Consider the following 13768-nt stretch of genomic DNA (forward strand, 5'->3'; position numbering starts at 1 on the left):
GCAGGAGCTGGCTAGAGGGCGGCCGGGTGTGGCCATCGCTCCCAGCCCTGCTGACCTGTAAGGACCCGGGAGCCCGAACTCCAGCCTCAACCTGGGAGGTCCAGCCGGGCGTCCGCCTCGCCTGCCACCGTCTGCAGAACCGGGGGAAGCGCCACCTTGGGGGCGGGGGGATCGGGATGTGACACGCCCCGCACAGAAAGGGCAGCACACAGAGCCCTGAGGGTGGGGTGGGGGCGCTCAGCAGAGCCTCAGGCTAACCAGTGCCCCGTCTGCCCGCAGCGCACCGCACCACACGGACCAGCCAATTCGCGTTGCTGACAGGGAGGATGGCACTGCTACCGCCAGGCGGCCCCTTCTCCAGCAGCAGGCTTCCTTTCTGGAATCCACCCCGGGGAGGCGGAGGCAAACACACGGCCCTCACAGCAGCCCTCACGGCACTGGGGCGTCGGGTGCTCCTGGGAGGGGACGCCCAACCCTGAGCGGCGCGAGTCCTGTCTCCCGGGGCCCTGAGAGTCCTCCACTTGACTGCCACGCCGTGCCCTCCAGTCTCAGCAGGCAACGAGACACCCTTGGGTGACCAAGGAGACCCCGCCACAACACACCGCCAGCTCCGAGGGCACCCGGAGCGCGAAGAGGGACCAGCAGGCAGAGCCCGAGCCTCGGCCGAGCCGGTGCCACAGGCCCGCTTGTCGCCACCTGCACGCACCTCCGCCCCGCCTCCCGCCGCCCCTGCCAGGAGAACAGCACCCACCAGTGGAAGCCCCAAACTGTAATAAGCAACCTGCCACCAAAGAAACTCCTGGTCCGGTTGGTTAATCTGATCGACAGACACAAGAAAAGATAACACAAATCACAGTAACGACGTATTCAGAAACGCAAGAAATTAAAAACCAATGTAATTCACCACACTAAGAAAACAAAGGACGGGGACTTCCCTGGCGGCCCAGTGGCTCAGACTCCACACTCCCGATGCAGGGCCCAGCTTCGATCCTTGGTCAGGGAACTCGATCCCACATGCCGCAACTAAGAGTTCGCGTGCTGCAACTAAAGATCCCGCATGCCGCAACTAAGAGCCAGCGCAGCCAAATGAATAAATATTTTAAAAATGCTTTTTTAAAAAAAAAAGGATGGAAAATTATGATCATCTCCACAGCTGCAGAAAAGCCCTGAGGTCCTGAGACCAACCCCCAGCACACTGTGGGGAGGGACGTCCCCCACCTGACACAGGTTTGGTGCGGAAGATTGGGTGCTACCGCCGAGAGGGGGTTCAAGGCGGGAATGCCTATACTCACCATCTACTGAAAAACTAAACCTATTTTTTAATGAGCAAAAGATCTGAACACGCACTTGTCAGAAAAGAATATCCATACAGCCAGTTAACGTTTGGAAAGGTGGTCGGCATTGGGAAAATGCAAATTAAAACCAGGAGGCAACACCAGTACTCTCACAAGAATCGCTGACTGGACCGGCAGAGCAGTGGGCCTCGGACGCTGCTCGGGGCCACTCAGAGTTTCTAACAAAGTCCGGGGAGTGAGTGACGTGCCACACAAACTCACAGTTTTGTTCGTAACAGTAAAAGAAAGAGCAACCGCCCATCAAAAGGCAAATGGGTGCATCCACTCCAGTGCAACCGTAGACGGAACATTCCACAGCTGCGGGAAGATGCCGGCGGGCTGCGCCCCACCGTGACAACACGCCTCAGGGGGGCGGACTCCTCCACGGTCAGACCAGGCCAGCCCCGCCCCCCTCTTCTTCCTGAGGGATAACAAGGAGTATTTATCTTACGACGCTGTGATTTTACACAGGAGAAAATCCAGAGGAATTTACAATTGAACTCTTCCAATTAGTAAGTGAATGAGAAGCTCAATCACACAGAAAGTGATTGGTTTCTATATACTATAAACCATTAGGAAATCATGCTGAAATATTACATATTTATATCGAAAGACATTAAATACATAGGAATGAATCTAACAAAAGGTGTTCAAGCCCTCTACATAGACAATTACAAACATCACTGAGAGAACGGAAATTAGACTGATAAAAATGCAGGCCCACTTATGGGACACTGTTCAATACTGTTAGCACAGCATATCTCCCCCAACTCATCTCTACATTCAAAGCAATCCAATCAAAACCCAGCACGCTTTGCGTGGAGACCAACCAGCTTTTTCCAAAATGTACATGGAAACGCAGAGGGTCACAAGTAGCAAGGACAATTCTGAAGAACAACGAAGATGGGCAAATTAAACTGCCAGGTATCAAGACTGTACAATTATAGTCACAATAGGTGGTCCTGGACCCAAGGGCCAAAGGTTCAGAGCAAAGAGCAGAAGCTGAGCCCCACCTGACTGGTGACAACGGCTCCGCTACAACCCAGCAGGAAAGGACAGTCTTCCCAGTGACAATGACCATGTGGACATCCACAGGGAAGAAAATAAACCTTGACCTTCCCTTACAGCACAAAACTCAAAATGAGTCCAGATGGATCACAGACGGAGAGCTTGCAGAGGACGGTACAGGAGACCAGTAGACGACAGAACAAGGCAAATTAAACTGACATCACCAAGTGTTAGCACGGATGGGTCCGCCTGACCTAGGCTTTGGGGGTGCAGAACTGTGCAGTCACTTTGCCGAACCATTAAACCCTATCTGCTGCCTCCATAGAAAAACCCCAATGTATGTATGTTCACATCACACCTGGACTGGAAAGAACCCAGATATGTATCAGCACAGGAATCGGCAGAGAAGCTGCTTGAACGTCCATCGGAAGGAAGCAGAGATCCCCACCATGAGTCTGCATCCCCTGTGGGTGGGGGCGGGGTGTTACCGTGGGGACTGCTCGCGGGGGAGGGGGTGTCCCGAGAGCCTGGTCTGGATCACCGTGATCCCAGGTTCTAGAAAGGAAATGTGCATTTCTACTTCACTAAAAGTGCTCACAGAAAGCTTTTAGCCCTCAGCCAGAGCAGAGCAGGGCAGACCTCGCTGAGCCTCCCTCACTAGTACCCAGGCACCGTCACAGGGACCAACCACACACACTCCACAGTGTGTTTACTTCCTCAATGCTAACAGGATGTCTAGACGTCAAGTTCAACCTCTATCGGGTTCAACCTCTATCAGTTCAACCTCCGTGTCAGACCGTGGCACACCCTGAAAACTGCTGTGGCCCAGCAACCAGCGTCCCCCACGGACGCTCAGCCAGCTCCCACACACCACGTACAGAGAGAGGAGGGCTGGCTCTTAACCCGCACCCCACACACCTGCCCTGGAACCACCTCGACTATGACTAACTGAGTCTTATCTGTAAATGACCAACAACGACAGAAGCCAGTAGGAGTGAGGACTCTATCAGCCGCCAGAAACAGCACAAACAGGTGGATCTGACTGTCCCGCCTTTGTCTGCTGAGAAGATGACCCTTTCGCAATGGAGCAGCCTCAGCACCTTGTAGACAAGCAGCTGAGCACACACGTGGGTGCCTGTGGGGACCCTGCTCCCCAGGACAGGTGTGCACCTGTCTCCACTGCCCCGCAGCTTCACAGCCAAGGCCGAGGGCCTCCGACTGCCTCCTGCCTTTTCAAGGTGGCTGTCGTTGCGCCAGGTCCTTTGAATTTCCAAACACACTTTGGAAGCAGCTTATCGGTTTCTCCCCAAAAGCCCTCAGGGGCTTGGACCTGCATCGACGGCTCTATGAGACTGGCTTGGGGAGCGCTGGTATCTGAACACTACGGAGCCACCCTTGGCCCGTGGGCCCTGCTCCTCTCCAGCGGCTCAGAACTGCCTGAATTTCCCACAGCAAAGTTCTGCAGGTTTCAGGGTGCACATCTTTCATCAAATTAATCCCTAAACAGTCTGTGTAGCCTTTTTTTTTTTTGCGGTACGCGGGCCTCTCACTGTTGTGGCCTCTCCCGTTGCGGAGCACAGGCCCCGGACGCACAGGCCCAGCGGCCACGGCTCACGGGCCCAGCCGCTCCGCAGCACGTGGGATCCTCCCGGACCGGGGCACGAACCCGTGTCCCCTGCATCGGCAGGCGGACTCCCGACCACTGCGCCCCCAGGGAAGCCCCACACATGTGTTTTTAAACTTCCACGCCCGACCACTGGCTAACAGCGCTCAGAAAAGACACTGCACGCTGCTCTGGCCACAGCCTCGCTCCGCAGGCCTCGCACCCCGCCGCTTCCGCGCACACCTCCCGGGCCTCCTCCACAGACGGCCCTGTCGTCTGGGGGAACGCAGCTGCCCTCCCCGCTCCAGTCAGGGTGCTCCTCTCTCTCAAGGCCTGACCTGTCCCTCCCCTGCGAAACCTGCGTGGACACCTGTGGTGTCACACGGCCACGCCCGGGGAGCGTCCAGGGTGGACAGCACTGCCCTGTGGAGGGGATGGGGTCGCAGCGGGTGGCATGTGCTTCAGCCGGCGTCCCGCAGAGAGCGGGGCAGGGCGCGGGGCTGGCTCCTCGGCCAGGCACAGCTTGTTCCTCGGGCCTTTTTCTCTATCTCCCTCTCTGCAATCCCCAGCGCCACTGGGACCGCAGGAGTCCACCTGGGACGGCAATACCCCGACCCCTTCACTGCCACCAGAAGGCCTGTCTGGAGCCCCGAGAGGAGCGCGGGCTCCCAGGGGCTTTGGATCCATGGACCCCTGCCACCCTTCCTGTGAATTCAGCATCTGGACGCGGCCTCCTACTCTCTCCTCAGTGGATTCCTCTGGGATTCTGGGAACCGGCACTCCCAGAGTTTCCCAGCGCTGGGAGGAGCATGGAGCCCGAGGCCTCTTTCCAGACCTGCTCGTAAAACCACGGGACAAAGCAGCAACAAGCCACATCCAGCTTCCACACTGAGGGCTTCTCTGCACGTCCTCCTCCTGGATCAAGGGGGGCCAGGCACAGGCCACAGCACCCCACGCAGAGCACGGGCGAGGCCACCTTTGCAGGTGGGCCCTCCCTCAGGAAGCCTGTGAGTCTGTAACTCCTACAGACCAGCCTGGGGGTCCCTCTAAGAACAGTCTGGAGGGAACACTGGGTGTCACAGCTTGTGGAGCACACAGCACACACCCCCGAGCCCAGGGCACCAGCACATTAACAGGGCACAACGATGCAGATTTACAACCTGCTTTCCTATTCACACTGGCAACAAGCAAACGGGGAGCACAACTACCCAGCAGCGTTTCAAGTCGGGACCGCTCGCACAGCTACCGTCAGAGTCGGTCTGCCAGCAACCATATGGCAGGAACCCATGGTCCTGAGGCACAGACGGTGGGGCCGAACTGGGGTTCTCTCAGACAGCAATTTCTGTCCACGGACCTAGTGCTTAAAGCTCCACTTTGGCCCCCAAATAACAAACATCCTTAAAAAAAGCCAGACGTGTCCTCCACAGCCACCCAGCACGGCAGTTCCTCCACTGCCGCCCGAAGAGGGTCTCGCGGCACAGACGTCGCCCACTGCAGAGGGACAAGCGACAGTGACACCCCCAGCCCTCCCCCGGGCCCGGACGAGGCCCACGCGGAGTGATGGGGGAGGACGAGCTCACCTTTTTCCCGGGCTGCTTCTCCACCATGTCGCTGCTCAGGGAACGCTCCTCCTGCTGTGGGGTTCTAGAACACCCACCCTTGGGCATCGTTTCCTCCTCAGCAGGCCTTTATTCACGCCGCCATCGCTTCATCGTCAACCGTCTGCTTAAAAACAGAGGGCACGGGGTTAAGGTCCAGTGAGCCCACGTGAAACCCAGGTGCCGCCTCCAGTCGGTGATGCACGACGCATGGACGCAGCAGCCTTCTGAGGGGGCCGCTCCTGATGCACCGGCCCGGCAGGCAGCCCCGGCAGCGGCACGTCTACCCTCCACGAGGGAGAACAGCAGAACCCCGGGGTGCACGCGGGGCCCTGCTCCGGGGGTCAGGCGCCACACATGCTCGGTGGCAGCACCCTCTGCCCACGGGCAGGGTCACACCTCGAGGTCCAGGGGATCATGCCCACCACCCTCTCGGCCACCTGCCGTCACCTGCAAAACAGCCCCCTGCCCCCACCCCCAACAGAAGGTCAGGATGAGGGCTACTCTGCCACTCAGAAAGCACCCAGCACCCCGAACTCCCCAACTCCCGCGAGTCAAATGTCCAGAAGGTAGGCAAGTGACGCCGCTGGGGAACGCCCGGAGGATGTCAGGTAGCTGTGGCGCCCACTCCTGCACGTGGGCCTGAGGCCTGGGCCCCTGCATTTCCCAGGACACAAGCTGTGGTTATCGTGTTTTCTGTATTTTATGTTTTGGCATCTTCAGTTTGCTTTCTGGGGACAGACCGCCCTCCCACCAGGGCCAGCCCTTTCTTGGCAATGGCCAAGAACCCCCCACAAAACCACCCACCACCCCACCTACCTCTCACACACAAGCCGCCGACTCCCCCGAACATAACGCATCCCAGGTACCACATAACCAGAGACCACCCCACAGCCCGCGGAACTGTCCACTCCGCCCATCGCCTTCCCCATGGAGACCCCAGTGGAGACGCTGGCCGACTCGTCTCTCAATCCTGTCTGCTGCTCCCAACAAGCCCGGTGCTTCCCTGGAGGCCGTGCCGGCACAGCCAGGCGCTCTGCACCTGTGCGTGGAGTCGTCTCTGCCTGTGGCCACACTGACCCGCCCCGCCCCTGCCCGATGTGGACAGCTCTCCCCTCACCCCCCCGTCCTCCTGTGCTTGCTCCACGAATCACATCCGTGGTGCGTGCTGCGCTCAGCAGAGGGAACAGGGAAAAGCGCGTCTGCTCTGTCCTCCTGAAAGCCTTCCTCGCAGACGTCCTCCTCACAGGGTCAGAGAACAGTTCACACAAACCGAATCACACCTCTGGCGCCTTGTCGTGTTGGACGAGGGGTTCTGTAAATAGCTCACCCAGAATTAAACAGCCTCTACTCTGTATGGTTTTGGAAACACGCTGTTCAGAAGCGTTCTGGAGTGGCAGCTCCGACCTGCCCTTCACCAGCCTCTGGAGAACCTGTCTCCTTTTCCACGTTAACGGATCAAAGGTTCCCCGAGTGTCCCCTTGCTTATTCACTGGCCGACACACATCTAACTGTAGTCAGTGGAGGGACCACGCCACCTCCTGACACCGCCTCCGCAGCACACCACAGAGCAGGTGGGTCAGGCTCTGCCTCCACACGTTCCCCGTGGCTGCGGCCGGAAATGATGGTTCCTATCTGCGCTTGAAACTGTGAATGCCAAGCTCTCTTCCAGTTTTCCACGACCAAACTGGGCTGTCTCAGCCTGAGGAATGGCATATCAGAGCCTGACTCAGGACAGCTGCTGAATCCCAGGGCTACCTGGGAACTCATCAGCAATGTTTCCACAGAAATTTAAAGATTATCCGGAAGTTAATGTTTTGAAAGCCTCCTGACTGCCTGCTCCCAAGATGGAAACTCAGGCCACGGAGCCGTGGACGCGCAACGCTCGTGCCCCCAGACGCGAATCCCCAAGCGTGTGGAGCCAGGCAGCGCACGCCGGGCGGACCCACGAGTCCCAGACCCCGACCTTGCCGCGTCCAAACCAGGAGGGCGCGTGGACGGCCGGCCCAGGCCTCAAAAGCTGATGTCACCAAGTGCCCCACGGCGGCTCTGGCCTTTCCTGGGAAGCCCTGCACGAGCTGCCCAGAGGCTGGGGGCAAGAGGGGGGCCCGCTCCTCCAGGGCCTCGGCGCCCACGGCGGCCCCCCAAGGCGCACCCCCAGCTTCTGGAAACACCGGCAGACCCTGCGGCTCCTCTAGCGCCTCCTGCTCCGCTGCTGTCGTCGGCGTGAAATTTCAACACTACACCCGCGTACACGTCTCCGACCCGGGCTCTGGTGCGTCCCTGCCACCAGGAGACACTCGCCACTGCCGTCATTTTGGGCGCAATCCATTAGCTGACAGAGGAGGCCTGCGCCTCACCAGGACGTCTGTGTTGGCAGCTGGCCCCGAGTGCCAGGTCTCCACTCATTCCTGAGGAGGGACACGGCTCGATGGGCCCAGGTCCGCCCCAGCTGTGTCGCGGTCTCACAGGCACACTTCTGTCCTCTCCCCTACGTGCCCAGCAGGACCCTCCCTGAGGCTGCCCAGTCCCTCGGGCTCCACACCACCCTGCAGTGCCCCTCCGCTGGGCAGCCTCTCCTTCCCGTCTGCCTGTCCTGGGCCCAGGGAGACGTCCATTCACAGAGGCTGGCAGGACAGACATCCTTGTCAAGAGACCTCGTGGCACAACGAGGCGTGTCCCTCCCCAAAGGCGCTCTGAGCACCATGGGCAGACCCAGCCCCGCGGGCACCGCAACAAGCGACTGCCCCGACCACGGCACCCTCCTCCTTCCCGACACAACTCGGCCCTGCGAGTCCCTCTCCGTGGGCAAGAGGCGCCACTCTCGGGGGAGAGGCTCCCTCCAAACTAACCCTGAGGGAGGTGGGTGGCTGCACCCCTGCCACACCCGCCGTTCAGCAAACTCCTGCCTTTGCGAGTGGCAAGCTAAAAGCAAGACACGAGGGGGAACCTGAAGGCAGCTTTACTGGCCTCGTGGGGATCAAAGCTGGAACCTGAGTGGAAAAGGCCACAGCACCGTGGGCCCCAAATCCACGGACAGGGAGAGCCCGGCCCCGCAGCTCCAGGAGGGAAGGCGCAATGGGGCGGGATGAGGGCCCACCGCCTGCCGACCTGTGCCAGCCACCCCCACCCCAGCGGCCTCGTCCCCACAAGCTGCAACCACAGGGGCAGAGAAGGCAGCTGGGAGGGAGGCTCAGAGCGGGGCCCGGAGGGACAACACACACAGGAGCAGGGTGAGCAGGGGCTAGAGAGGACCGGGTCAGCAGCAACCTGGGCTTCAGGAGAGTCTAGAAAAATTCAGAGACAGAAGAGAAGACTCACAAATTTTAAAACGAGAGGATACGCTAAGTCCTAGAGAAGCGATCCACAAAGCCCGCTGTCACAGCAAGGCAAAGACGCTACCCGAGGAGGAACCAGAGACAACGGCCCAGGACAGGACCCCAGCCAAAGGGCAGGAGCCCAATGAGCCCCGCCTCTCCCGCACGGGGGCCTCTGTGCAGGGGACGCGGACACAGCGCAGCAACGGTCCCGAAAAACGATTTCCAGACTCAAACACCAAATGCAGCCACACTGGCGACCAGGGTAACGGCAAAAGAAAGGCACTTGCGAGCCTGCAGCAAAGTCCCCCAGCCCTCCCACTCCTGCGAGCCGGGGGTGTTGGGCAAGGGCAGCCGCAGGCACAGCCCAGCTTCTCCTGTGGGGTCAGAAAATCACGACTAATATTTTGTAAACCAGAAAAACTGCATGGAATTAGAATTTCTGTGTCCATAAGTAAGGTCTCCCTGGACAGAGACCGCACCCAGAGCACTATCGTGGGCTCCACAAGGGACACTGTGGCCTATTGGTGTCACCCGAGGGCCCCAGGACGCCCCAAGCCCTCTCCGGCCGGCGTGGCCCAGCACCCGCTGGCACGTGGCCGCGGTGAGCCAGCCGGCATCCCTAGCACTGCCTCGATAAAGCAGCAAACGTCGTCCACTCTGTCACTCTGCAAACCCTACTCCCTGCCCTCCCGACACTCTGAGCAGACGGGCGGTGGGGCTGGCGGGACTGCACTGGGCTCTGGAAAAGCCCCTGCGGTGGGGCTGTGGCCACACTGGCTGCGTTTGCGTGGGGCACAATGGCTACTTGAAAGACTCTCTCAGACAAGCTATGATTATTAAGGACTGGTAGGTGTTTTCTCAAAAATGAACAAAAGGAGGCCATCGCTTCAAGGAAAACTAACAGTAGTTGTGGCCAGCAATAAAATGTGAGCTTTCACATGAATTCTGGGAAACTTGTATCCCCTCCATTAGCTTCCTAGCACCCAGCCTGAAGACGGGTCAAATGAGGTTGGTGGTGATCATGGACCGTCCACATTTGGGAGACCCACACACCTCAGGGGACCAATGCTTCACAAGGGAGCCCCCAGGGTCTTCAGATCCCCCGAGTCCAGTCGGAGGAGAACCCACCCTCACGTGGAGGCTCCCAGGCGACTCCCTGTTCCCTATACATGTCTGTGAGAGGCTGGATCGTTTTCACACACCTTAAGCAAAACCGCAGAATGCGACAGACGGAGTAAAGGTGCCAGGTATTAGAAAGAGCTGCAGCTATATGAAACAATGCCACTCTTCTCACTAAACTTGTTTTCTTTTATAAAATAGTTACTTTTCAGTAAAAGTTCAGTAAAGTTTCCTGTGGGGTCCTCACTGCAAACCCCCAGGTGTGTCAGGGACTCAGGGCCCAGCACCAGTACAGAGGCTCCTGGGCAGAGGGAACCCAGATGGAAGTACTTGCTGTCAGGAAACAATGAGTGCAAACCAGGAGCAGGGGCTGGGAAACCATAAGATGACTCCTGTACAGAAGCCCAAACTGGCATAAGAAAAAAAAGGAAAAGGTCTTTAAAAAAGAAAGAACTTGGAACTTCCCTGGTGGTGCAGTGGTTAAGAATCCACCTGCCAACGCAGGGGACACGGGTTCGAGCCCTGGTCCGGGAAGATCCCACATGCTGCAGAGCAACTAAGCCCGTGTGCCACAACCACTGAACCTGCGCGCTAGAGCCCGCGAGCCACAACCACTGAGCCCACGTGCCACAACTACTGAGCCTATGCTCTACTGCCCACGTGCCACAAACTACTGAAGTCCACAAACCTAGAGCCTGTGATCCGCAACAAGAAGCCACCGCAATGAGAAGCCCGCGCACTGCAACAAAGACCCGACGCAGCCAAAAACAAACAAATAAATAAATAAATCTTCCTTCCAAAAAAACGGAAAGAAAAAAAGAACTCATGCTAATAAACTTAAAATGAAAAGGAAAGGACTTCAAATTGCATAAATAAATATTAATTTAAAAAATTAAAGTCAAAGTTAAAAAGCTGAAGAACAGTACTGACACAGCCTGATGCTGACAAGGGCCGACCGACAGGCCAAGCGCATGTGCACGGTGACCCATGTTCCAACCAAGGAGCCCCCCACCTGAGCCCCCCGGCAGAGTCCATGCAGAGACATGAAGGTGATTCCCACTCACCCCCACACAGAACCCAAGTCCAGACACTGCAGACCAGAGGAGAACAGGCTGCTGGACAACAGGGTAGAGAACACCTTCACAACCTCAAGGTAAAGAAAGAGCCCGCAAAACCAGAAACACTAACCATAACGGCAAAGTCTGAAAATTCTGACACTTTGTTTTTAAATTTTATTTATTTATTTTTGGCCGCGTTGGGTCTTCGTTGCTGCGCAAGGCTTTCTCTAGTGGCGGCGAGCGGGGGCTACTCTTCGTTGTGGTGCGCGGGCTTCTCATGGCAGTGGCTTCTCTTGTTGCAGAGCATGGGTTCTAGGCATGTGGGCTTCAGCAGTTGTGGCACGTGGGCTCAATGGTTGTGGCTCGCGGGCTCTAGAGTACAGGCTCAGTAGCTGTAGCTCACGGGCTTCATTGCTCCGTGGCATGTGGGATCTTCCCGGACCAGGGCTCGAACCTGTGTCCCCTGCGTTGGCAGGCGGACTATTACCCACTGCGCCACCAGGGAAGCCCAGATTCTAACACTTTAAAAACAACAAGTTTTGTTCATTAAAGGTCACCTTCCCACAAAAGAGAAGAATTTTCTACACACATAACTGACAAAAATCTCTTATCCAGCATCTATAAAGAGCTCCCACAAATCAATAAGGAACAGAGAAAACGTCCACTACAAAAGATGGAAGTGAGACTCAGGCCTTTCACAAAAGAGGAAATCCAGATGAAAAACTGATCAGCTTCTTTAACCAACAGGAAAATGCAAACAAAAAACAAAATAAGCTATAGAGCATCAGCGAAGATGCAGAACAGAGGAAACGACGCATCCTGACGGGAGCGCGAGCGGAGCCACAGGAACCACCACGCACGCGCGCCCAACAGCCCACAGCTCCTGGGGCGACACCCAGAGGCCACACCAGCGCAGGACGCAGGCCTGTACCGCACGCACCAGCAGCCCCTGTGGGAGCCTGCAACAACCCAACCATCTCACAAGTCAAGGCAAAAAAAAGTTACTTGGTATGTTTCCCTAAGTTTCTGAAAACAGTGCTGAGGGATGCACTGCTCGGCTGGCAAGACTATTAAAAACATCAAGCGGTGACTATTGTAAGTAAAAGTCTGGAGGAGGGTGGGATGGGCAGTCATGCCTGGGAGTGCGACCCGGAGTTTTCTACACAGAAGTCACACGCGTGTGTCCTTTGTGAGAGTGAAACTGCACATTTTTATTTTGCAGACGTTTGCATATTACGTTACATGTCACAATTGCAAAGTTTAAAGCACGGGGTAGGGCTTCCCTGGCGGCGCAGTGGTTGGGGGTCCGCCTGCCGACGCAGGGGACGCGGGTTCGTGCCCCGGTCCGGGAAGATCCCACATGCCGCGGAGCGGCTGGGCCCGTGAGCCATGGCCGCTGAGCCTGCGCGTCCGGAGCCTGCGCTCCGCAACGGGAGAGGCCACAGCAGTGAGAGGCCCGCGTACCGCAAAAAAAAAAAAAAAAAAAAAAAAAACACGGGGTATGTACCTGCTACACCCTGGCAGGCGTTTAGAAAGTGGAGGGCTAATTACCAGACCCTGTCCCAGGACAGTCTCCCTTCACGGGGCCCCATGCCCTGTGCAGAAGTGCAGCTCCCTGGACACAATGGGGCAGCAGCTCAAGGCTCCCAGCCTGTGGCGAGACCCACCCTCCCTTGCACAGAGCACACAAGCCACTGGAACTGCGCGGCCAGAATGGAAATGAAAACCTGATCAATTAACGGTGAACTAGGAAGGTTGGGGGGTGGGGGTTAAAACAGAAGAGGAAAAAGATGTCTTAGAGAGAAGGGACCAAGCTGCAGAATAAATGAGAGGAGAAGACAGGGACAGGCCGGCACCCTGAGAGCCCCACAACGTGGTGACCAAGAGCACAGCAGGGGACGAGTCCACACGCCTCCACGGCTGCTCCACGGAGACAAAAGCACAAGCCAGAGAAAGAGCAGACTGAGAACCCAGAGGAGGACAGCCCTGGGGAGGGACAGGATGGGAAAAGTGGCCCTGTGCGGGCACTACACCCACCCACCAGGCGGCTGCAGGACAAAAGGGGGAAGATCCAGCACCGGGACCAGAGGGGGCCCCACAGGGTCACCACATGGAGAAGGCGACTAGAGAGGCCGGTGCAGCTATGCTTGGGTCAGAAACATGCAAACCTGGCTCTGTGTTTGAAAACCGATCCACGCAATCCACCACATTAACAGGCCAAAGAAGAAGAATCACACAATCCTAACAACTGGTGCAGAAAAAGTATTTAACAAATATCAAGGCTCATGATGAAGACTCTCGGCACAAGAGGGGTCCAGGGAACCCCTCAGAGTGAGCAGGAGGGTGGACAGCATCGTCGGCCAGCATCACCCCTAATAGTGAGACACGGGACACGGCTGCCCTCCCACCACTGCTACTGGACATCTTACTGGAAGCACTAGCCAGTGAATGAGGAAGAAAGGAAATAAAAGGCAAACGGACTGGAAGGGAAGAAATAAAACTTTCTATGTGATAATGATGTGACTGTCTCTCTACCGAACTCCTGGAGACAGTGAGCTCAACAAGGTTGCAGAATACCAGATCGACACACGAAAACCCACCACATGTCTACGGATAGCAAGAACACGTGGAAACAGAATTAAAACACAATACCACTTACAAGTGCGTCAAATGAAACTGAAATGCTCAGGTATAAATCTAAATTTTAAAAAAAGTATGAAAACCTGTA

General features: G+C 57.0%; 1 protein-coding gene across 5 annotated transcripts in view; it reads right to left on the minus strand.

The window, feature by feature from the left end:
* The window catches only part of ANKRD11 (ankyrin repeat domain 11), a 100617-nt gene that overhangs the window by 25547 nt on the left and 61302 nt on the right, over positions 1-13768 (minus strand). For 4 of the 5 annotated variants that reach the window (XM_024735523.1, XM_024735527.1, XM_024735524.1 and 1 more), the window contains one exon: positions 5526-5667. In XM_024735523.1, coding sequence (XP_024591291.1) covers positions 5526-5612 — 87 coding nt within the window. In that variant the 5' untranslated portion in view covers positions 5613-5667. Of the gene's footprint in view, positions 1-5525; positions 5671-13768 lie in introns of all 5 variants that reach the window. The other variant, XM_024735525.1, reaches the window with a different exon arrangement.

Source organism: Neophocaena asiaeorientalis, unplaced genomic scaffold (genome assembly GCF_003031525.2).
Source record: "Neophocaena asiaeorientalis asiaeorientalis breed wild unplaced genomic scaffold, Neophocaena_asiaeorientalis_V1.1 scaffold40, whole genome shotgun sequence".
Lineage (NCBI taxonomy): Eukaryota > Metazoa > Chordata > Mammalia > Artiodactyla > Phocoenidae > Neophocaena > Neophocaena asiaeorientalis.